The following is a 25,801-nucleotide window of genomic DNA, read 5'->3' as shown; positions in this document are numbered from 1 at the left end:
AATTGCATTTAAAATGTGTTTTCTCACATTGAAAAGTCAGGCCTCATCATATTTTTTAATACATAAACAACACCATATTGTCCCAACAAAGGACTTTGCTCTCAGACTGCAGGCTTGCTTTTTGTTCCTTGAGTTTTTAAAAGTAGAATGTGAGACAGTCAGCTATCAGTTATACACTATGGCATAATATCATTAGTAATTTTTAAACTCTGCCTCTTGTCCCATCTTTCTTTGCTTTCTTCTCCTTCCCTCACCCCCAACCGGTCACAGCATATGGCCCTCCCTCCCTGAGCCTGGCTCTACTTAAGGTTTCTTGCTGTTAAAGGGGAGTTTTCCCATTTCCACTGTCACAAGTCCTTGCTCCTAGGGGATTGCTGGGATTTTCTATATACATTATAAAGCGCCTTGAGGTAACTGTTATGAAATGGTGCTACATAAATAAAAATTAATTGAAATGAAATAGACTTTTTCAGTGGAACAGTTTTCAGTGGCTAAAGAAAATAATTTTTCTTTCTTTTAGTTGAAAGACAGCAAATTCAAAAGGACTGACCTACACTGAATGTAACACAAAGGTTTCTTTATTTTAGTTGTCTGGTGATTCCTCAGATTAATTTCCTAGGCTCAGCTGGTTTTTACTACTTTCTTTAAAGACTGTTCATTTAGCTCATATTCACTGCAGGCTGAGCATAAATTGGAGGCTTCAAGAGGTGATTATGAAAAAAAAAAAAAAGGACTGTTAAAACCTAGCGGTTACAATATCAGTAAATAAATGTTGAGTAATAATTTTTTTTTAATCAAATATATATATTTATCTCACTGTTTGATATAATAGAAGTATAAAACAAAAGGTTCAATACAGAGAGGTTGGTTTTGCTCCAACCCAGGGCCCTTTGCTGTGCATCCTCCCCACATGGCAAAAAATGCCCACCGAAATATTTTAAACTATCACTTCAGATCTTGGGTCCTGAAATGAGCGATCTTCACCACAAAGTGATATAATTTAGTTTATTAAAAAAAAATAAATAAATAAAAATTGCATTTGGTGGATTGGTGGCTGTGGGATGGTTTATATTAGGGGTGGGCAAATCCAGGCCTCGAGTGCTGGCGTCCTGCAAGTTTTAGATATCACCCTGAACACACTTGAATCAAACGATTAGTTCATTACCAGGCCTCTGGAGAACTTCAAGACATGTTGAGAAGGTCATTTAGCCATTTGAAAAAGCTGTGTTGGATCAAGGACACATCTAAAACCTGCAGGACACTGACACTGGCACTCGAGTTGCCCACCCCTGGTTTATATAGTGAAGGTGTGTTGCAAAGTTGCAGTATTATCCTCAATTTATGCACAAGCTATTAATTACAGACAGTGATTTCATACACTGTATACCGTTATCCTGTTGAAAAGTTCTCGAGTTATTTATTTCCATTTTGTAGGCACTGTTTAGGATGCTAAGGGAAAATGCAGTGCCTCAGTGTTTACACATTTTTCAGGCAAGCAGAAATGCTTTCTCTAACAGACATGATAAAGAGCCCAGCAAGCCTGGTCTAGCCTAGGTCGCAGACAAATCTTTGTACACAATAATGATCAAGTCAGTAAGGAGTGGAATGTACGAGTGTGTGAAATTAATAGTGCGAATAATTACACCGTGTATACAAAACAAAATGCGTGAAATATATTTTGATTTAATGGCCCTGCAGTAAGAGCCTATTTAGCTGCGTTTGAGACTATCAATGAGGTGCTGACTTAAGTCTGCCTGAAGCCTCAACTCTTCACAACACAACAGCAAAATTATTAAGTTTAAAAACAAAACAAAAACAACTGACATTTGTGACAATGATTTACTGGAATATTTAAGAATGAAAAGTAATAGAATGTCACCAACTAAAGCAACTAAAAGTGCCTTAATTTGGCATGTTTAATTAAAACAAGAGCTTGTGCTAATCGTTAAAAGTCAAGTGAAACTGTGTTGCATGAAAGAAGCTCGGATGTCATAAGATTTGGAAAGCTAGATTTCTTTGTTAGCAGCAGTGAGCTCCTGGTGATGGTCCTTACTGCTCTCCACATGCTTAAACATAGTAAATCCCCCTGCCTCCTCCTTTTCCTCCTCAAAGCTGTAAAAAGGGTCATTAAGCTATTGATCAAGGTTAAGAAGGCAAATGATCACAGTATATTGTGGCACTTTTAATGTAGCCATCAGCGACTAAAGACAAGTTTGTCCTTCCTTTCCCTGTCTTGCAAAATATATTTTGAAAGGGTCTTCACTTGTTCGCTGAATTTAGCCCCACATGAACACATGTGAGGTTGCCACGTGGGGTTCAAACTCACTGCAGCTACTGAATTATCTTTTTTCCACGCTCCCGTGATTGATTTCCTTCCTGCTTATCACAAATAGCTAATTGGTTTATTTTTGTTCCGTCATCAGTTTCCCTCTTCACATTCAAGATTAGTGCGCATAACCCACTCTTAGACTCTTGAGTGATTTATGGGTCAGTGTACCATTTCACACAAACTTTCAGCAAAGAAAGACAAAAGTCTGTAATGTGCCACTTAGATTACAGACACTTTAGTTGCAATTCCTGATAATGCTCTGCATTGGTGAAAAAAATAATTGTAATTTTTTATTTTTTTATAGAATGAGTGATACCAATTTGCACGGTCTGAATTATCTAATTGGAAACTCCAAACCAGTAGTGCAGCATGCCATCACTGAAATGCCAAGGCTATTTGAAAAAAAATTAGCATAGCCTCTACTAGTACTTGCAAACAACAGATTGTAAACAGATTATGGGATTTGTCAAAGGCTGACCCTCCATTAAGCAGCACCTGTGTACAACAATGTGAGCCAAAGGCTCTCTACCCATTGGAACCAACAGATGGCACTGTGGTAGCATCCAGGCCCCAGTGAGTCATTTAGAATAAGGAGGTGGGAGAGAGTTTAAAAAAAGAAAAAAAAAAAAGCAGAGAATCATAACCATTTTACAAATTTTATATTCAGTAGAGTGTGTGTAATATCACTCATTTTGGAGTTACACATGAAAAAACAATATAGGTGCTTGTACACAGATAAGTGTAGGAGGGACATCCCTCCCCTTTGTCTCCAGTGAAACTAAGATTGTACACTCACTTCTCACCCCCACCCTGCACAAAAAGCCTGCCTGTTAACTTTAAAAAATTGTCACAGGAACTCCATCTGACAAGACAGCAAAGCTATATGCCAGGGCCTTTAATGTCAGACCGTTTCATTTGAATAAGTCTAACGGGATCTGATTTCATGTCTCTCACACCACCAAGGGGGTTGGGGTACCTTGAACAAACTGTTTGGCATTGAGGCCAGGAAATCTGTATCTCCAACTACCAAACATAGGAGGACCCCAACTAGTCATTGCTGCTCCATTGACTTTCTTAACGAAGTGATTTGAACCAAGGACAGGCCCTTTTCTTCCGAGGCCATGTACAGTTTGAGCTCTCTGGTAAGCACCATGACCCCAGCTTTGGGGCAGGGGGAGTGCATGGTGAAAAATGCCCTGTCTATTTGGGACGGACTCATCAACAACAAGGTCATGTTCACTATAGACAACCAAGTGACCTTGAGGATCCCTATTCACAAGGTCAAACTGGCTAGGGGCATCAGCTCGTGTTGGTAGGGCAACACGCTTGACCCCTTTAAAACTGGAACCACGGTTACTGACCGACTGTCCTCTGGGAAAGCCGTGCACTGGCTTTGTTGCGTATTCACTTTGAACTGGTCCGTAAGTGCCGTGGGTCATTAGAAATCTGTCAGATGTTCCTAGGTTAGCTTGTCTATGCCTTACGTTATGAAAAGTTGGCCGATTTTGTTGAGGGGTGGCCATGTTTGGTACAGTCTCAAACCATTCATGATCGTAAGGGTGAGGGGGGATTCCATGGTGAGCTGGTTCAGAGAGGTCAGGGGCTCCATGTACTCCAGGATAATCCAAACCCAAGGCAGCTGCACGGGCTACAGCACAGACAAACAAAGACAAAGCAAACCTGTTTGCCGGTTCATTGTTGTGAAATGTCAAATATACCCACTAATTGGTAATTATATATATTTTTAAAGTAGCAGCATCCATTGAAGTGCACTACATACCTCTTGCTGTTTTAGCACAATATGCACCACCAGCTGACACAGAGTGGAGCACAACAGTGCTAGAAAAGAAACAAAACACACACACAAAAAATAAATAAATTAGTAAGCCAAATAGCACAGCACTGAGCAGCTGTAATTGTTTTTTAACCACAGAAAACCTTAAGCTTTAAATACCTGAGAAAACCCACGAGAAGAAAACTCATTCCTGCAGTTATTTCAGCATAAACTTCATGACAGCACAATTACTAGAACACTTGCCACTTGACTTCTTTTGTAGCCACTCGGACTGCCTAAAGCCTCGCCCTGGCTTGATTTGCTAATTACAGACAGCTGGTTGTCATAGAGACCAAAACTCAGCCACTGAATCTAGTCAGCCACTGGCAAATTGCTTCATTATAGAAAATTAGTTAAAATGCTTGCTTGCAGCAGAACTCTACAAAACAAGACATTTGGATTTTTTTTACATTTAAGGAAAGAGAAACACACATTTAAAAAAGGAGTGCGGGTCAAACTGACACCACAGCTGGTACAATTCTATTCACACACACAGCAGAAGAAGTTTGGATTGGAATAAAATCCGTTGTTGTGTAAGTTTGACTGTTTTCGCAAGCCCAGTATGCTAATTATAGCATAACCTTAAGAACTTAATATTATCTGAACAGTAGCTAACTAAAACTTCTAATTCACTGGACCTAAAAGAATGATAATTAAATACAATGTCTGCAAGATCACTGTACCACCACTGATTAAGAATGATCTCATTAAACTTGACCTCGTTCATTAAAAGGTTCAGAAAACATCGACGGCACAAAGACATTTACATACAACAGTAACAGTTCTTAATCTATTAATCATGCTTTAAAATAAGCACAATTAACTGTTTTATTTTAGAGAAGAAAGCGCAGAGGGTGGATTCTCGCTGCTTGATATGTCTGAGGTGGCAATGAAGCAGCTGAGAGCGGTGGAAGCATTTAATAATTCACCCAAATTATTTCTGTCAGGACTGACAAGCTAAACAGGGCCTTGATTTAATTCTGTAATTGCACGTTCACCTTTACCCTGAACCCATACTTTGGTAATTAATAGGACCGAGCTTTATTTGAAGTGTGGCATGGCAAGTAATGGAATTCAAATTGCAGGTGATGTGAAACCAAAGATGTGAAGGCCCGCTTGGCCAAGGAGCTCGTGTTATTTCCTCCACCACGGTGTCACCCGGAGGAGAACAGTGCCAAAAAGTGGCACAAACCTTCAATCAACCTCCAGACCTAATCCTCTGCTCCTGCATTTGGAACGCCATCTGTCTTGTGTTAAGTATGGGCTAGAGTGGTCTTGAACTTTGCTGTCTGACTTTTGGATTTCTGTAGCGCTCACAGACCACATACACACTGTGGTCTTGTTGTCTTACCATCAGCAAAGTGACTGCATTGGCCTTGTGTTGGCTGACATTTTTGGGGACTTTAAATACTTATATGTAGAGAAAAAGGTTGGCTTGCCTGACTCACAACCTCCGGAGGCAGGTGACAGTATTCAAGGCTAGCAAAAGATGTTCAGTGCTCTACCTCTCAGCCTTAGGGTGATGGTGAGCCCTCTTGCTTGGCTCCCATCGCCTCCATTGGGTCTAATTTGTAAGAATCTGGAAGTCTGCAGTGCACCTCAATAACACAATGTTTCAGTAATGGTAGTGTCAACCAAATGGTGGCAATTAGACTCATGATGAAGCCACTCACTTTATTTATTTATTTTTTCATTTATATTTGTGGGGGTAATTTTCTAAACTCATGTAAATATGTATCAGAATCAATTAGGCCTAATAATATACAGTCCTTAGAGGATTCACATCAAAGCACATAAGCACACAATCCAATTAAGAGTGTTTACTGTTTAGATTGAAATGCTCACTGTTCCGCTCTTAAACCCAATCCGCATATCAGCAAACAGTATTTGCCAGGGTGTATATTCCAGTGGTCGTGAGTAGGCGTATACGTGTGTGTGTGTTGGCATGTTCGCATGTACGAGTTGAGAGAGAGATAAATAGTGAGAATATATGCAGCCTTGTAATCTTTAATATGGTTTTTAAGCATTTGTTTGTTTATATCTCAAAGAATTCAACCTCGAATCTGAAGTTGGAGACCACATGAGAACCGGTAGTCGGGAATTACATTTCATTATAATGTGCTAGCGTTACACTGAAAATTCTTGCAGATACAAACAGCTGAAGGCAGTGTACATGCATTAATATCAAAGTGTTTTTTGTTATTTCTAACAAAAAAGGTATAAATCCCTTTTAAATGGACATTTACATATGTATGTTGCAGGTGGGTAGCCAGCGGAGTAAGGAAGAAGCGGCACGCTATTTAAGCTTGAGGGTGTAAGATGGCCTGCAAAAACACAGATGTACACATATTGTCTGAGAGAAATTATATAAGTTTGAATGTCATAAAGGCTCGAGGTGAGAACTGCAGCCTAAAATAGTGTGATCGAGGCAGCTACTCCTTTTGTTACAGAAACTTCATGTTCCAGATGGATGCACTCGATCAACCTTTATGTAAATTTACATGAGCCTTTGTTAGAAAAGTAAACTGGTATTTATTAACACAGTAACTGTTTTAATGAATTCCTGGCTTCTCCTCCTTCCCGTACTCTTTTCTTGCTGCCTCCTCATTCGTTTTCTCACTACTGTGGACAACTGTCAATACTGAACTCTTTGAGCTCTAGGGTTCAGGCTGCCTCTGAAACACGAATAGCAATCAGCAGAGGGAGCGAGGGAAAGAAGAGGAGGGACACACACACGCATGCACACACAGAGACCGACAGTTTCCTCAAAAAAGTAATGGTCAAAATATACACTGCTGAGAGAGGCAACCGCAGAAATGGCAGAGTATACAAGAGGAAGCAAGCCATTAGTTTCTACGTTACTAAATTAGCAAGCCTTCCAATCCATCTCCTGTTCATACAACATTCATTATAGAGTCTTGCCTTCACCACGCATGCTGAGCCTGCGATTTGATTAATTTTGGCTTTTTCGGGGCCTGGCTTTTTTCATCTTTTAACTAACTGAACATCGACTGTTGCATGCAATCTGTGCCTCTCTTCAGGCTTTCTAAAATGAGAAAAATGCAACGAGAAGATGCTGTAAGGCCTAAAGTAAAAATACTAATGACACCACTACCATGGCGCCTTTAAATTATACACCAATTACAAAAATGGGAGCACTCAGCAAATATTGCTTGTGATTTTCCAAACAAACTTGCGGCTGATTTCAGCATGCATATGGTGGTTTGTATTGGGGATAGTCACCTGTCAGTCTTTATTTCACTGCTGTGGATTCTACTTTGCATAGTCTTGTCCTAAACTATCCCACTATGATGGCCGCAGTGTCCGGCAATAATTAGTTACAGTATTCCTGGTTCTAAACAGGCCAACCAACGCTTGGTTTTCAGGTTAAAGGGAGTAAAACAGTAAGGATGAATCCACGGTTCTCACTCTCCAAACAAGCTAAACACATCCAAGATGCAACATCAACATTCTACTGTTCATGAACAGGACACGAACATAATTAATAACTCATTATTCGTGATGACTGCAATGCAGAAATACTTTTAATTCAGACAAATTGCTGAGATTTTACATTAAATAATTAATGCTTCTGTTGCACAAAATCATATATCAATGCAGTCTTGCAATGCCTTGCCTTCCCGGTTTATAGTACATTTATTGGACCCTTAACTAAAGGGTACTACATATAAATATACATGTCTCGAGCCCTGAATAACTAATGCAGCCTATAAACTGTAGGGGAATCCAAGTCTATATAATGAAATTATTAAAACTGTTCTGTTTTCTTATTCTCACTGTAACCAACATAAGCCATTTTGTCCATGTGTTTGTGGGAGATGACAGATGGTGACAAGTTTTTCTCTTGCTGAAAAATACCCACCAGTGATGAAGCACATATAAATGTACATAGAGTTGGTCATAATGCTGTCACTGAATGCATTAGCAGCCAACTGAGGGTGCCAGAGATATACACTTACTTACTTACTTACTTTCTGTGAAAATCTGGGGTTGAATATGTTGTTTTGTTCTGCAGAAGCAGCTATGAAATCCTGAGAGGCAGCCAGCGGGAAAGAAGTTACTTGACCTGGTTCAGCTTCAAGCACTTGATAATTGTGACAGCATGTGAATCAGCTGAATGACTGCGGGTGTAAAGCCTGCTGTTAGCGCCAGCGTTGCACACTGCACAACTGGATGTGTCCTGCAGTCATAGATATTCTGCTGGTGCGGTTGGTGGTAAAGGCTTTTAGAGTGGAGTTGCACTAAGTAGAACTGTGATGGTTGGAGAAGGAGATGGGGAAGGGAAAAATAAGCCCAGAAAGGAAGGGGAACAACTGAAAAAGACAAAGAGCTCTTGGGCTGTGATAGCTGATATACACGATTGCTTCCATGCCATGATCATGTTTATCTCTGAATTATTGAAAATCAGATAACCTGTTTCTATGACAAAGAAAGGCTTCAGAAAGTTTGGAGGGGGGTTTCCATTGATAAAAGTGGAGTAATTGTAAGTCAAGGTCATGCCCTCCCTGTACTGTTTCCTTTTCGGCTTGCAGACAAGGAGTGTGCCTTTAATGAATGAGTGGATAGTCATCTGGACAGTAATTGGCCTATGCCTCATTATTGAGAGGTGGGCAGCTGCTGTAGAGGACAGCACATTGACTGTATTGACCAAGACATAAACATCACAAATAAATCTTATAACACTCCCTTTCTGCTATTCATTCATACCCTCTGTCTTCTTATGATGGCACCTCACCTTCTCTGAAACTGCAGGGAAAAATATTATTAATAACAAGCTTCACTGATTCACTTATTATACAAAATTAAATGTTTTCAGCAGAGCTTCTCTCTGTAGGAATCAGGATCTGATTTAACATGTCTTTGGAGGACTTGCCTAACGCTGTTGCCATTGTTGCCTAATATTCAAATTCTCCACTTTCAGTCGCAGCGTCAGTGCCTGTTTTTCACAGAGCTGCTGTGTGGCAGGAAAAGACGCTGCGATGATGGCGGGTGGAGAAGGGTGGAGGGACTTTTCAGTCGTACTCCATATGTTGTGTCATTTGGGGGCTTGCTGGTGTCTGTGTATGCTTGGCAAGTCTTGGCTCCTTTTCTCTGTTCATGGTGTCTGTGCACCCGTCTCTGTCATCACCCACCTGCCCCTCTGCCTCTGGACCTGGCACAGCACAATGTCTCACCTCCTCGACGACATGAACATAAAATGAAATGAAAAGCAAACTCAATTGAACTTGCCCACAAAATTATAAATGCAGTACATCCACAATGCATATCAGCAGGATCACACTCAATTTGTTAGTATTTTAGTTACAACACCTCTGTGTCTGTGTACTTACTAGTATTGCACATGAATTTCTAGAGGGCTGTGTTGTCTAACATTGAAATCAGCAAGTTTAGCAAATACAGGGAATGACCATTGCAGCATTTACAGTGTTTGTCATGTCAGCTGCGGCATTTTTCAAACATTTACAATTTGTGAAACCACTGACTGCATATCAATGAAAATTACAAATGACTTAAAGACAACATGGCACGAAATTTAAAAACAAAAAAGAAAAAAGAAAAAAACATAAATGCGAAACAAGTGCAAAAAATTGCAATTGTAAAAAAATTAAGTGGCAAACCAAACTTGTTAATCTATTTATTATAACGTATAAATTCATAAAAAGAACATTTGAAATGCTTACCATTTGTTCCACAAGAGTTTTATATAAACAAAGACATTTTCTCTATGCTATGAAAGGATTCCATACTCAACTTTTGACCATTTCAAGTGCAACATCTGCACTCACTCTGAATATATACATCCAAAACAGCAAATGCAAGTATGTAAGTCCATAATTAGATACACTATGCACTTAGGTCACATGATGTTACCCACTGGTTAGCGAGGTCCCATCCCCTTACATCAGGGGTGGGCAACTCCAGGCCTCGAGGGCCGGTGTCCCTGCAGGTTTTAGATGTGTCCTTGAACCAACACAGCTGATTTAAATGGCTAAATTAGCTCCTCAACATGTCCTGAAGTTCTCCAGAGGCCTGGTAACGAACTAATCATGTGATTCAGGTGTGTTGACCCAAGGTGAGATCTAAAACCTGCAGGACACCGGCCCTCGAGGCCTGGAATTGCCCACCCCTGCCTTACATGGTAGACCTGCAGTTTTATAAGGAGCACTTCCTAGATTCAAACTGATGCTCCTCCACATAGACTGCTATACTGTTGTGTGTGGTTTATATAATTTTGATTTGTAGTGTTTACTGAGGTCTTCAGTGAAGAGAGCCGATAGACATTTTCAATAGACGTCTACTGACTAGTTTAACTTTTTAGACTTGAAAGCTGTGTCCATCTTTAACATACAGTCTATTACTCTAGTATGTTTATCGATTTTCTGATGCTTGCTTCTTCTTTAACAACCCCCGCCCCCCTCCCAACTACCAGACACCACCTAAAATTATTTATCAGTTCAGTTATAGTTCAGACATCTTCATTCATTTTTTTTACATATAAAATAGAAATAACATTTTCCTTGTAATGCCTAGAAAGTGTACTATGTGACTAGTCTAATTTTATTGCAGCAGTGTGCTCACCATCCCCTATGGTGCATTAAGCAGATCTGTCTACCATCTGGAAGCCAACCCGCTAAACTTTTCATAGGAAGTTCCGTCCTCCACGCTGTAGGCTCCTGCACAGCAGTCAACAGCCATTTGGTTGTGCTGAATAACACAGATTTTGAGATTTTAATTGGCCAGCATCCTTGTGGTGAAGGGAGACAGTACTGCAAATACAGCGGAAATCGACTCCAAGAACAAGCACAGCTTCATGGGGGGAATGCCTTATCTGCTGTCAGGAAATGTCAGTGCTGCTGTAAGACCTTTACTAAAAGACACTCTAATGGACTCATGTTTTTAAAAACTTAACACAAAAATAGATGAAATCATCATCTGTTTCTTTCTTTCTGCTTCAGACTGACAGGTAAACCGAGACGTTGCAGCAATCTTATATGTTGTGCGATTGTATGGACATTATAAATCAATAGTCTGTCAGTGTAGGTTCTCAGTCATCCAGGTCATGATATATAAATGGCTTATACATTTGACTTTTGCTGCCTTTGATTTCCAGCACAGCAGAGTTCAGCTTCACCCCCACCTTGGTATAATGTCTACTGGCATAAGAATGAGGAGCTCCCCTCCAGGCATGGCAGCACGTGCAAGGTCAACCACAATGTGTGTGTAACATGATCTGTTCATGGAGTCTGCCACTGAGGTCAACCAAACAAAGGAATATCTAATTCCCTCATGCTATAGAGATGCAAAGGCCTTATAAATCAAAAATGTTGGATGTTCTGGATTATGTTGAACAACAACAGCCAGTCATATTAAATTAAATAAGAGGGGCTGGTCAAGTGAATGCACATTTTGATATTGGTCATGTTTATTCTCATATTGTATTTTAGTGAGGCCTTTAATTGACATATTTTTCATTACCATATGCAAAGTTGAAGTTACACCTTTGTCTGCCAAGCACATTTCATGCATAGTGTCACAGTTTGACACAAGCCAGATTATTTTGGATTTAATGTTGATTTTGAATATTTGTCACTTGCTGTGTCCTTAATTATCTTCCATCGTGTTGTTTTCCTTTAGATCTTTTAATGGCATTATATCCATCCATCCATCCATCCATCCATCCATCCATTTTCTTCTGTTTATTTAGGGCCGGGTTGCGGGGGCAGCAGCCCAAGCAGAGAAGCCCAGATCTCCCTCTCCTTAGCCACATCCTCTAGCTTATCTGGGGGAACACCAAGGTGTTCCCAGGCTAGCTTAGAGACATAGTTCTCCAGCCTGTTCTGGGTCTGACCCGGGGTCTCCTCTGGTGAGACATGCCCAGAACACCCAGGAAGCGCCCAGGAGGCATCCTTGTCACACTCACCTCAACTGGCTCCCTTTGATGTAGAGGAGTCACGGGTCTACTCTGAGCCCCTCCCGGATGGCCAAAGTCCTCACCCTGTCGCTAAGGGAGAGGAAAGCTGGGAGGGAGAGGAAAGCTAGGAGGGAGGGAGAGGGCACCCATCAGAGAAAGCTCATCATATACTAGTGTATAATTTTATTATAAGGCTGTTGCTTATCCTGCTCTAATAATGAGACAAAAGGCCAATCCCCAGTTAGGTGGCAGAACAATGGGAACCAATCAGCAGACAAGATTGCGCTTCAGGTGGGACCAGATAATTAAAGCCTGCACAAGAAAAAGACAGGTAAGGAAGCATGAGGTAGACACCAGAGCTGGAGTTATGCTGTTACCCGCTATTGCTGCCTTGCTGCGTTTAAAACCTTCTCATCAAAAAAGAGCTAGTTGCTATGTATAACAATAAAAAATTAACTAATCTAAAATGAAAAATGTCTAAAATGAATAAATAAAAATAATAAAATAATAAATAATAATACAAACATTGCCTTATTTCAAGTTCACCAATCAAACTATTGGCAAAAATACTAAAACATACTGAAACAACGACTCCTAATGCAAAACAATGGGTATTACAAATAATATGAGGCTGTTGTTGTGGTAAATGACAAAAATGACAAATAAGAAAGTCAGAAACTTGCCTAGTTGCCCTGCACTAGCTTGCATTTGTAGAAATAAATGAAAGAAAGAGAAAAAAGCATCAGACAAAGACAGGAGACTTTGATTGCTACGTGAACATTGCATGATGCTGTAGAGTGGAGCCTAATCACAGCTGCCACTTTAGCAGCCACTGTATGATAAAAGCATTTCAAATTACCCCCGAATACAAAAAAAAAATCAATCACCTTTCATCATTCAGCAGTACTGCAAACTGTACAACTCTATTCTGTTCAGCAAAAAAAGTAATAGGTAGTTATAACTGACTGAGAATGAAAAGTTATCCCTCCCTGCAGCCCATCAAAAGAATTTCTCCAGGTGGGTTTTAATGACTCAAAGTTTTTCAAGCTCTACTTTTTCCTAAATTGCCTCAAATGTTGCCTTTTCAACAAATAATTAATTTATTTGAAATTGATCTATTTTTTTATTTTTACATTTTTTATTTTATTTTGCAGTACTGTCACAAATCACCAACACTCTCTCCATCCACACCAGCCTGCCTGTCTTCATCACCTCTTTTGTGCATTGTTCATTGATTGACCCCAGGTTCTTAAAATCCCACCTTCATTATCTCCACACCATTACATCTGTCTCCTCATTCAGACACATATTCTGTCTCGCTTCTACTAGCTTTCATTCCTCTTCTCTCCAGCTCATACCTCCATGCTTCCAGGCTCTCATCCACCTGCTGCCAAATCTCGCTACAGATCACAATGTCGTCTGCAAACATCATCACACATAGAAACTCCTGCCTGGTCTCATCTTTCAACCTATCCATCACAGATTGCAAATAGGAAAGGGCTCAGAGACGATCCTTGATGTAATTCAACCCCCACCTTGAACCCATCTGTCACTCCTGCTGCATACATCATGTCCTGCACCACTCTCACATACTTCTCTGCCACACCTGACTTTCTCAAGCAGTACCACAGTGCCAGTCCTGGCAAACCAACATATGCTTTCTTTAGAGCGTTAGTGCAGCTGTAATTCTCCATTAGCACTCTCAAAGTAAGCATTGCATCTGTATTGCTCTTTTTCAGCATGAAAAATACTGCCATACTGCTGCTCACCAATAGTCACCTCTCTTTGTAACCTAGCTTCAACAACTCTTTCTTACATCTTGATCTCTTGGCTTGTCAGGACGAACCCTCTCTAGTTGCTACAGCTTTGCAGATAGCAATTGTTCTTGAAAATCAGTAATATAACCCTTCCCCATTCCTCAAGTAGCCTCTCACATAAATGTCTGTTGCCCTCTCTCCTAGACAGATAAGATACCTTTATTAGTCCCACAAGGGGAAATTTCATGTTAAGGCTGCTGACCTATTGCATGCAATGGCGGCGCCATCTTACCCTCTGGCCATACATACATTACACAAAAACATCACATGGGGAAGACAGGTCAGAGAGGTATAACAATGGAAAATGCACCACATGAGGAAAGATAAGGAGAAAAAAAAAAAGCAGTCCCCCCAGACTGAGCTCCAATAGGGAGATCAGTTTGAGAACAGAAAAAAACTAAGCGTTGAAGGCGTTTGGAGGGGGGATGAGTGTACATCTGCACACTCATCTGCATGTATATATATATATATATATATATATATACAGTGGGGCAAAAAAGTATTTAGTCAGCCACCGATTGTGCAAGTTCCCCCACTTAAAATGATGACAGAGGTCAGTAATTTGCACCAGAGGTACACTTCAACTGTGAGAGACAGAATGTGAAAAAAAAATCCATGAATTCACATGGTAGGATTTGTAAAGAATTTATTCGTAAATCAGGGTGGAAAATAAGTATTTGGTCACCTCAAACAAGGAAAATCCCTGGCTCTCACAGACCTGTAACGTCTTCTGTAAGAAGCTTTTCTGTCCCCCACTCGTTACCTGTATGAATGGCACCTGTTTGACCTCATCATCTGTATAAAAGACACCTGTCCACAGCCTCAACCAGTCAGACTCCAAACTCCGCCATGGCCAAGACCAAAGAGCTTTCGAAGGACACCAGGAAAAGAATTGTAGACCTGCACCAGACTGGGAAGAGTGAATCTACAATAGGCAAGCAGCTTGGTGTGAAAAAATCAACTGTGGGAGCAATCATCAGAAAATGGAAGACATACAAGACCACTGATAATCTCCCTCGATCTGGGGCTCCACACAAGATCTCATCCCGTGGGGTCAAAATGATCATGAGAACGGTGAGCAAAGATCCCAGAACCACACGGGGGGACCTGGTGAATGACCTGCAGAGAGCTGGGACCAAAGTAACAAAGGTCACCATCAGTAACACACTACAACGGCAGGGAATCAAATCCCGCAGTGCCAGACGTGTTCCGCTGCTGAAGCCAGTGCATGTCCAGGCCCGTCTGAAGTTTGCCAGAGAGCACATGGATGATACAGCAGAGGATTGGGAGAATGTCATGTGGTCAGATGAAACCAAAGTAGAACTTTTTGGTATAAACTCAACTCGTCGTGTTTGGAGGAAGAAGAATACTGAGTTGCATCCCAAGAACACCATACCTACTGTGAAGCATGGGGGTGGAAACATCATGCTATGGGGCTGTTTTTCTGCCAAGGGGACAGGACGACTGATCCGTGTTAAGGACAGAATGAATGGTGCCAAGTATCGTGAGATTTTGAGCCAAAACCTCCTTCCATCAGTGAGAACTTTGAAGATGAAACGAGGCTGGGTCTTCCAACATGACAATGATCCAAAACACACCGCCCGGGCAACAAAGGAGTGGCTCCGTAAGAAGCATTTGAAAGTCCTGGAGTGGCCTAGCCAGTCTCCAGACCTCAACCCCATAGAAAATCTGTGGCGGGAGTTGAAAGTCCGTGTTGCTCGGCGACAGCCCCAAAACATCACTGCTCTTGAGAAGATCTGCATGGAGGAATGGGCCAAAATACCAGCTACTGTGTGTGCAAACCTGGTAAAGACCTATAGTAAACGTTTGACCTCTGTTATTGCCAACAAAGGTTATGTTACAAAGTATTGAGTTGTATTTTTGTTATTGACCAAATACTTATTTTCCACCCTGATTTACAAATAAATTCTTTACAAATCCTACCATGTGAATTCATGGATTTTTTTTTCACATTCTGTCTCTCACAGTTGAAGTGTACCTCTGGTGCAAATTACTGACCTCTGTCATCATTTTAAGTGGGGGAACTTGCACAATCGGTGGCTGACTAAATACTTTTTTTCCCCACTGTATATATATATATATATATATATATATATATATATATATATATATATATATATATATATATATATATGAGATGATTTTAGTCTCATGAACAACATTAGCTAATTGTTATTTACTAACTACTCTTGACATAACTGTTCGGTACAGAAATGAAGCCCAACAATCATGTTTTACAGTCCTGTGGTCTCAGCCTCAGATACTCAACTAATCAAAGTGATGTCATGACAAAAATGAGTGACCAACAAAACATTTTTCTCCTTCATTTCTGTCAAACAAAGCTGTATGTAACGTTTCTCACGGTTAGTATCATGGTTGCTAGGCAACCTGAACAGCGCGACAAAGGCTAGACCGTCCCATTTCACAAGCCTCTCACTTCCGCACTTCTCGTACTTATAGTACGCATTGTGTGTAGTACGCGTAGTGCGCGTACTTCAAGCGTGCAGACCCTGAATTGGGACACAGCCATAGACTACACACCTTCCTGGCAATTTAACTCACTGCTTCAGCTGTACTTTCCCAGTCATCTGGCAACACTTCCCTACCACCTGGAGCCTATCTCAACCCCTACCAACTTCTACTATTTAATCTTTGCCTCTGCCTTTGCTTGAATAAACTTTTGATTTCCTAAGTTAACCTGTGAACGAGGATCTGATGCTACCGAACTACATTCTTTTTGCAGTCTCCTATCTTTTTCACATTGCGCCTTCTGCATAAGATGTAGTCTACCTGTGTGCACCCTTTCCCACTCATGAGGCAGTCTCTACTGAGGAATGCTCAAGGCTGCTTCCAACTACCAACCATGAGTCAGATTTACTAACGCTTTGCATGTTACTAAATCACATGACTTACAGTCCTGCACTTGAGCCTGTCAGTTACTAAAGTCTGTTTCCATTATAATGACTCTCTCTGCCAGGCTGCCTCCGTATGCCTTAATTCAACATACACGTAATGACTTATATTTATTTGCTTTTCTGATTACAATTGACAAATTGAACTTTCCTGTTAGGAAATTAACTGAAGCGAAATATCATGTCTTAATTGGCTCTTGGCATAATGGGCGTTTCATATTGAAATGAACTGACTGTGCCTGTGTTTAAAAAATAGCACGACTTTTATAAAACACCCGCAAATCTAACCACAAGCTGTCAGCACTATTTTGGGATTGCACTCACATACAAAATCTGGCTCCATCTGTGCTTCAGTGCAAATAAAATGGTGTCCCACTTGTGCTGTCACTCACATGTGTGGGGAGGTGACCTCAACAAAGATGCCTAGCCTCTCAGCACCTTGAGGCACTCTGCCTCTCTAAGGAAGGGATAAAACGTTCAAACTCAAACACTATTCCTGGTTTTCCCAGGTAAACAAATCAAGTTTAAAAACTCAGTTTAACAGGTTGAAATGAATAGCAAATGGACAGGTCCTTATGTAGCTCTTTCTACTCAATTTGAGTCCTCAAAGTGCTTTCTTACATCAAATCTTACTCAATCACTCAAAACTTTGTTTATACAAGTAATTTTCTTTTCTATGCCTAACATTCACACTCCAGTAGCTGCACTAGAGACAACTCAGGCTTCAGTTAGGATACTTCAACGTGGTCTACCTAGATATCAGTCAAAAATCACCATCAAACAAAGCAAAGCATCAGCAAGGAATGCAACACATTATTGCGGGGTCTTTATCTCACAATATAAAGTGTATTGAGGCAAGTATTGTGATTTGGTGCTATATAAATAAAACCGGATTGAACTGACAAAAAGGGATTTACAAAAACACTCTGAAAACTTAGTTAATACACAACAACACTTTTGCAACCACAGTGAATAGCAAAGCCAAGAGAGGCTGAGGTGTGATTAGACAGCAGAGCTAAGGCTACATTCATTCAGTCCACTCAGTGAGAATTCCTCACCCCATTTTCATGCCACATTATGATAAAAACAGGGTATCACCAAAGTCATTACAAAACTCTATTCAATTCTTGAAGTCAGCATTGCAGACACCGGTCACACTCATTAATGGTCATATAATTTCACTGAACTTCTTGTTCAAATAAGATGTTGCGATATGGTAGTCTGGGCTAAAGTGCTGAACTGATGATCCGACAGAATAACTGCCAGTGCCAGCTGAGTGGCTAAGTAAATATTCTTTTTAAAATTGGTGTGAAAAATTATTCCGTTTACTTCTTTGCAGAATTTCAGTCCTCATTCGTCCTTCAAAGTGATAAGCTGTCATTGGAGATTTTGCAGTTTTGATGTTCCTATTCTGGGTTACAGACTGAGTATAACAGCATGCCACTCTTCACTTCAAGATGCTGTGTGCCTTTGTGTTTCATTAACAAGTGAATAACAAACTCCAAACAAACAATTCAAACAACTGTGCATCTCGTCGCCTAGAGATTTCATCAGAGGAATGATGGAAAGGTGTTTAGCACAAAGAAATTAGTATGCAAACACAGGAGTATGCGTACGTGTGCACGCGTGTCTGTTGCAAGCTGACTGGGGAAGGGAGAACCAGTGACATTCAGTAGCTTTGAGCAGAACTAATGCTGAATATTTCGGCTGCTTTTTTAAGCTGAAGAGCGGAGTTCCCTAGAGATGGCTGTGATGTGCTCTGATTCACAATGGCAATACCTGCACTTTCACATCAAGGTAAGTATGAGAAGTATTGATCTGAGAAGGAATCAATCCCACTCATAAAGTCTGTTAGTGTATTATTCATCAGTTCATCTGTCAGTCTGTTTATCCAGCCACATATCCGGTTATCAAAGGGTTTTCCCTGTCACAAATTGAAATCGTCTTTAATTTTTCATTTGCTGCTTCCTTTCTTGCATGGTGACCCCACTGATCAAGCAGGTGTAACACAGGGGTGTGATAACCTTTGCAGAGTTCTTGTTTCTCCATTGTTAGGCAAAGCTGCACCCTTCATGAGCTTACCATGTAGAAAAAGGCAAGCAGCTCCAAGATAATGATGATGAAAAACGGAAAAAAATACCTTTTTTGCAAAAGGGATAAAAAAAACATTATTACTGTGCACTTAAATTGTCTGTATATGTAGGTTTTTAGATATCTGTGTTATATCCAGAAGATCTGGCCTGACTGATCTTATTCATATAAATTGAAAAATAACTAGTGATACCTGCATTGCACTTAAAGTTGACAGACATTTGACATCTTTGTCTGGCATTTGACCTTCAAAAAAAATTAGTAGCCTAAATTATTAGGAGAGTGCACTGGTGAAATCTGAAAAATAATTAATTCTTTATCGCCAACTTATCTGACACTAGAAAAACTGTTATGATTCCGAAAACCCCTAATCCAACTACGTCAGTCCTCTGAAACACTAATATTATGCAAATGATATTTGACCTGGGTGTAATTAACATGCCACAGTGCATGCATATTCATAAAGCCTTCATTGCTTAAAGGCGCAATAACTAAGATATTTAATGTCTGATCGAATAAAATGACCATAATGTATCTGCACTTATTTCTGGCTTTAAAACCTTATTTGTTTTGGAACAAAAACACCACTTCAGCTGCTCACATTTTCAGCTGTTCAGTGATGCTAGACTATGTCTGCTGCAAATGAATAAACGGCTTAACAACTCAAATCATAATATTATTCATTAAAAGGAAATTTGTAGACTATTTGTCTCCCAAAATAATGACTTATTTTGTCATTATTAAAACAAATGAAAGGTTTCTATTAATATTACAAAACACAAATAAACAAACAGATGAAGTACGTATCAATAGGCTGTGATTTTTCCTATGTCACAGTGTATTGAGACTCAATGTACGTCCACAGTTGAACATAAGCAGACTCGAAGAGAGATAAACAAACTCAAAAGAGGATTGTTGCTTATTGATGTAACACATTGTCACCTGCTGCACGCGGCGTAGCATTAGCAGAAGCAACTCTTTCACACGAGTGAATGCAAAGTAAAACATTGATTAGAAGCCAAGGCAGTTAGCAATCAAAAAGGAAATTACTTTTCCTGTGAATGATTTGCATATCAGGATCAATTAATGATGTGGTGTCTTAATTAACTCCCAACAGATGAGAAATGAATAATTGTGGATGAAACCTGATATATAGAGTCAAGCGCTTTAATAGGCATGGGTAGAGAAATGATGTGAAATTCAGTGTTGTTTAATCCAAGAAATATGACATTTTCCCCTCAATAAGGGGGCAGTTTTGAAATGACAAATACTGAAAATTATTATTAAATAATGCACTTTGGCAGTTCTAAATACCTGAAAGCCATATCGTGTTTCAAGTTCAGAATTAAAAACTACAACAAAATTCAAGAAAGCTCCTTGAAATTTGGACCCCACTGTGAGGTGGGAATAGGGGTGGGGTGTTTGAATAGTTAAATCAGCGGTCCTCAACCTCTTTTGCGCCACAGACCGGTTTAATGTCAGACAATATTTTCACGGACCGGCCTTTAAGGCGTCGCGGATAAATACAACAAAATCAAATGATACGACCGTATTTTGTAAATATAATAATAAACGCAAATTCACTGTGTAATTGTCTAACTTTATTAGCAGCGTCCTCCTGAAATGCGCCAACAACATTGAGAGTAACATCCTCCTTTCGGCCCCTAATGCTCTATGGTGGCTATGGTAATGTGTAAACATTTCTTTCAAAATAAGACACGCAACTATAACACGGGAAAAGTCCCAGGGAAACAGAGTTAACAATAAAAACCCTGAAAACCATAAATTTCACACCCGAGCCTCAACTCTCTTGGACCGTTACCAAACGACTCATGGATCGGTACCGGTCCGTGGCCCAGGGGTTGGGGACCACTGGGTTAGATCAGGATGAAAATTATGTGAATAATATGGTATGGTTAGTTCAGCTCAACTGAATTTCTATTACTGAATTTTATATAGCACCAAATTACAACAACAGCTGCCTAAATATGAGGATCTTTACCTTATGTTGTAAGGTAAAGATCCTACAATAATATAGAGAAAACCCCAACAGTCAGATGGGACATCAGAGGTCATCCAGTTCTTTAAGTCTTCAAGACATTCTTGCAGTTTAATTAACTAGTCTCTGTCATCTGGCTTCATGGACAGATAAAGCTGGGTGTCATCTGCATAGCAATGAAAATATATGCTATGCCTTCTAATAGATCCAAATCCAATTGGAATCCATTTTTGGGAGCTATAATTAACATAATCTAAAAACCAAATAAGGGAATAACTTTCAGAAGAATGGTGCTGCATCCCTAAAAAGACTTTAAGGATCCAAAGATGCACCAATCCTTTTTGGTCCATTAGGTCTAAATCTGCTTCAGTCTGTTGGAAGAGAAAGAGATGCTTCCATTGAAATACTGAAAATATATTATATGCTTTTCATGAACAACCAACCCTGTAAATAAGTAAGAAATAAACAAATGATTAAAAAGTATCCACGTTGCTGAATAAAATTTCCAAATGTTTAAATGTAAATATTTTAAACAGTTAAAAAGCCTTCGCTTTAAGGGCCATGAAATATATTTGAAAACAGCTGTATGTTTTACTCTGGCCCAACTACCTGATTTACCAAATGCTGTTGTTTTTTAGGTGAGAGCTCTGCCATATGGTGCAAACAGCAAATCAGATTGTAACTTTGTTTTTTAAACTGATACCCTGTACTTTCATAACTGGACCACCCTAATCAGATAACGTACAAATATAAACCTCTTCTTACACATATATACACATCACACCTTACAATTTTGTGTATGCTGGCTGAAAATGAGCATGACGCAGTGATTCCCCTGATTCTGTGACACCGAGGAGCCAGTCGCAGTGGTTATGTGTCCAGTGCTCATGTTGCCGAGCTGATGCTCCCCCAGCCAACCTGCTCACAGTGTGCTCTCCAGAGGAAGGCCTCCCATCGACACCATGCACGTACCTTCATGATTTATGAGCCATCTGTCGCATCTGATGTTCCTGTCGCCTAAGACAGGATGTTCCCGGCTGGCATTCTGCACTGCTCTGCGTGGGCGCTGCCTGGGTGTGCCAAGGTCCGCTGTAATTAAATTACACCAAGTGAGAACAGAGTGGTCCCCATAATGCAGAAAAACCTTCAACACAGACACAGAGAAGGCATATCAAAAAATGTTAGCATGTGGTAGAATTATACTGTACAATGGGAGGGTTAAATAAAAAAATCCTTTTATCTACTGAACATATTTAAGAAATGTAACTGAATGGCGACACAAAATGAAAAAAATGCAGATTAAAAAAACCTCACAATTGTGGTCCCTGGTCCAGAGTTTTCAGTTTTTCTGGACTTTTACTACCAAGCTAACTTGTCCTCTAACAGCACAAGAGATACATTAGCATGCACAACATGGCACATAAAGAAACAGATTGGACACAAACCCTTGAGAAAAAACAAACACTGATACTGACTCCACTGCAACAGGAGCATTTCTAACCAGCTTTCTCAGCCTTTGTTGCTATAACTGCTCTCGTACTGTTTAACTGGTCACCAACAGCCAAAGCCATTTGTTGACCTGATTCAGACACGACTGAACTCCAATCAGCAATCAGCGCCAACAGCTGTACTGATTTGTTATGCTTCATTCCTGTCTTGTAACATCCCAGCATGTTGTTTTCTGTTGTACTCACTGATGCTCTGTGTTTTGACCAGTTGTTTACCTGTCTTGTCATCTTGTGTCATGTGCTGTGCCTTCCTGCCCTGATTAATCTGGTCTGATCTATAATCTGATTGTGGCTGTACCTACATCAGCCTAATGACAATGTAAAACCCCATGTCCAGGTCTGATTGGTCTGGACTGCAGAGAGCCAGTTTAGCACCCGGACTCCTTCACTACAGAGCCCTGCAAGTGCATAGCAACATAGTTTTGCATTGTTTTGCTGAAACCAAGGTCCTCCATTGAAAAACACATGTTGCTCTGAAACCTGTGTACACTTTTGAGGGGAGTAATGAGGCCTTCCAAAAATATGCTAGTTCCCTAAACAAGGTACACTAATGTGCCCCCGTACCATCGTGGATGCTGGTTTTGAAAGCCAGAGATTCCTTTCCTCTTGTGCCAGGACAACTTGGTGTCCATGATTACAAAAAAGAAATTCAGTTTTTCTTTTTTGTCTCAGACTCTTTATTTCTCACTTCACCTGCATCTATGTTAAAGAAATCCAAGCCCAGAGAAGGCAGTAGCATTTCTGGATTTTGATTATGTGTTGTTCATTTCATTTGTATGGCAGAGTTTAATTAAACTGTATTCGCTTACACTCCAAAAAGTACCAAATGGCAAAAATCCTGAATGCAAGTAATTAAATGTCATTTTCCATGTAAAATAAAGTGTTATATTTAATGGGATCTGGTCAAATAAAATATACTTGATTGGTATACATTAAATTCCTTTTTATTTATCTAGCACTCAGTCACTAGCTAAGAATCTTTTTTCTTTTGAGTGTATATTCTAGTTTGCTACTCATTAATATGTGAAGTCTAAATGGTAAATTGAGTAAAGCGAATAAAATAATTTTACCTCCAATTATTTTGTTTCTCCTTTTAAAAAGAAAATCTAAATGTTACTAAAATTAACCTGAATGGATTGTCTCTACACACTGCATTGTAAAATTAACAAAAATTGTTACAATTTTGGGATACATTGTATGAAAAAGGAGATTTCAAATGTACTTCTCAGCTTATACCATCTATTTTCTTTCTCTTTGTGTCTTTCTCCTTCTTCCTAATTCAACACATCGGATGACTGAGGAAATTACTCACTCTGTTAAACCAATGAGGTCTTACCACAGCCTCGCTCTCTGAGCGAGCCTGTCATTTCTGAAGCTGTTCTTTCTCTGCCATCTGTGGTCATTTCAGCGTCACGTTGATGCAGCCCTCCTCCACCTAGTTCACCTCAGTTTCATCAGACGTGTTCATGGGTTCTTCCACTGAGCTCGTCACATTCATCCAGATCTTAAAGATTATTCTTCACTTATCAGAAAAGTAACAATTATAAAATATAATAACATAAAACGGTTTGGCTATTTAATCATTCTTGCTAATTAGCAGCATTCACTGTTCTGCAGTCTGGAGAAATATAATGGATGACTCAATCACATGCATATGGATATGTTTCATTTATTTATAAAAAGTGTATAGTATTTACCAATTACTAATTTTTCTACTGTTTTTACATATCTTACAAATTACTGCATAACTTGCTAGCAACATCCAAATGATAGACATGTAGCTTGTCACCATATTTGTTTATATTTCCTGTCACCCTAATGTCTCCTTGTTAATACAGGCAAACATGTATTCTACTTAAAAGCAATAGTAACAGACATTTTTTTCCTCAGTGATACTCAAAAAAAAGATGAAGAAGAAGAAAAAGAAAGAGGAGATGAAAAAAAGCCAAGTATTGAATTGCTTTTGGTCACGCTGGCTAACATCTGGCATCCATGTAAACAGGTACCAGATTGATAGGTCCACCTGTGCACAGTCAAAAACAATTCTCTTAGGACAACTGAAGATAGACTTCAACAGCTTTTCCTGTACAATTATCTGGCATGAATCCGGGTGAATTTTTAAATTATTTTTCTATCAAACTGGCACGTAGCTACACACGCCGCTATTCATCCAAAACATTTTTACATCTATGCTGCTGCTTGAACTATGTCTCTTTTGCCATAGTCAGAGGCCACGGGTAGTTGAAAAGTATTTTATCTAGCAGAGAAGTGCAATAGTTTCATGAATCTCATTGTAAATATCAATACGTGTCACACGTGTAAAAGATGCAATCTAGGCACGGTGTATTATTCTTTTGAGCGGAATTTCACCGAAGCAAAAATTCCACATGACTAAAGACTCCAAAAATGATACAAAATATCTGAGGCTGACACATTAGGTCTTCTTTGTGGGAGAGGTTAAAGATTTTTCTACAGGAGCGGGGGAGCTCATGAAAGGCTCCTCCACACAGCTCTGCAAAGGATCACAAAGATAGGTTAAGCTTTAGAAAGTGACTGAGGCTGAGAGGAATGGCCTTCACCACCAGCTGCAGCACTTGGCATAAGATCCACCCTCTTTCCCTTGCCTATTTCCTGAATGACACCCCATTCATCTAAGATCACTGAGTCTTCAGGTGGAGTTGCCTCATTCGCCTCACCCCAAAACACCAGACAGCTACTCTATTGATGCTATATTTATAAGGAGGTAGCTGCATAGTGAAAAAAGGATGATGTGCCTCAGGTCACCTTACCTGCACTGTGTCAGCCCACAAGTTTCCACTAAGAGAACTCGGGTTGTCTGATGTGAGCTGCTGCTTTGATTCGCACAGGCATGCATCGTGTTGGAAAATGTGAATGTGTCTTGTGTGATGGCACACTGCAATAGGTGTCATACAATATTAAAACAGAGGGAAAAAAATGTGAACTGCAATGTTTTGACCTGATCGATAAAAAAATTTTTTGGGGACAAATTTTACTTTTTCACCATCGATCCATCTCTGCCCTCCAACAGATTGACCACTGACTCTGCTGTCGCATGGTGATCACACATTGCAACTGTTTTCCTCCCTAAAGTCTCACGCTGTTATTTTCCAAAAAGTGATTAAGCCTGCTCTGAATGTCAAAACACATCAGTCTGCTGTCACAGTAAGATACAACAGAGCTCCAAAGTGAGAGATGCTATTTTACACTCCCTGGATACCTGAAGTAAAGGAGCCATTAACTTCCCCCATACATCATGTCATGTAAGTCACAGCTGAAGAACTTGAGTGCCTTGGATCAGAATTAAAACTGTGACTCATCTGTATAAAGATTAAAAAC

The 25,801-nt window shown here is 39.9% G+C and overlaps 1 protein-coding gene across 2 annotated transcripts; it reads right to left on the bottom strand.

Annotated features, from left to right (window-relative positions):
• Positions 1 to 3,279: 3,279 nt before the first annotated feature.
• Positions 3,280 to 22,020, bottom strand: LOC148100549 (uncharacterized). Of its 2 annotated transcripts, XM_087848332.1 has the most exons (3): positions 4,284 to 4,312; positions 4,110 to 4,168; positions 3,280 to 3,977 (listed from the first exon to the last, which is right to left on the bottom strand). In XM_087848332.1, the coding sequence occupies exons 1-3, from the start codon at positions 4,310 to 4,312 to the stop codon at positions 3,280 to 3,282; spliced, it is 786 nt and encodes a 261-aa protein (XP_087704458.1). The 2 variants fall into 2 exon arrangements, 1 of the variants encoding a protein (XP_087704458.1); XR_015719784.1 differs by lacking the exons at positions 3,280 to 3,977; positions 4,284 to 4,312 and adding an exon at positions 21,909 to 22,020 and having other exon boundaries at positions 4,118 to 4,168.
• Between the last annotated feature and the right edge of the window lie 3,781 nt (positions 22,021 to 25,801).

This window comes from Neolamprologus brichardi, chromosome 11 (assembly GCF_056152115.1).
Source record: "Neolamprologus brichardi isolate AB-2024 chromosome 11, ASM5615211v1, whole genome shotgun sequence".
Classification (NCBI taxonomy): Eukaryota; Metazoa; Chordata; class Actinopteri; order Cichliformes; family Cichlidae; genus Neolamprologus; species Neolamprologus brichardi.
This window is presented reverse-complemented; position numbering and strand designations above follow the sequence as displayed.

What these genes read in the sequence shown, in the direction of transcription:
- LOC148100549 (XM_087848332.1), bottom strand. Translation starts at nt 4,312, where the DNA reads ATGAGTTTTCTTCTCGTGGGTTTTCTCAG. An exon ending in CTTCTCGTGGGTTTTCTCAG is followed by an intron (nt 4,169 to 4,283) that starts GTATTTAAAGCT and finishes TTTCTTTTCTAG; the next exon opens with CACTGTTGTGCTCCACTCTG. An exon ending in TTGTGCTAAAACAGCAAGAG is followed by an intron (nt 3,978 to 4,109) that starts GTATGTAGTGCA and finishes TCTGTGCTGTAG; the next exon opens with CCCGTGCAGCTGCCTTGGGT.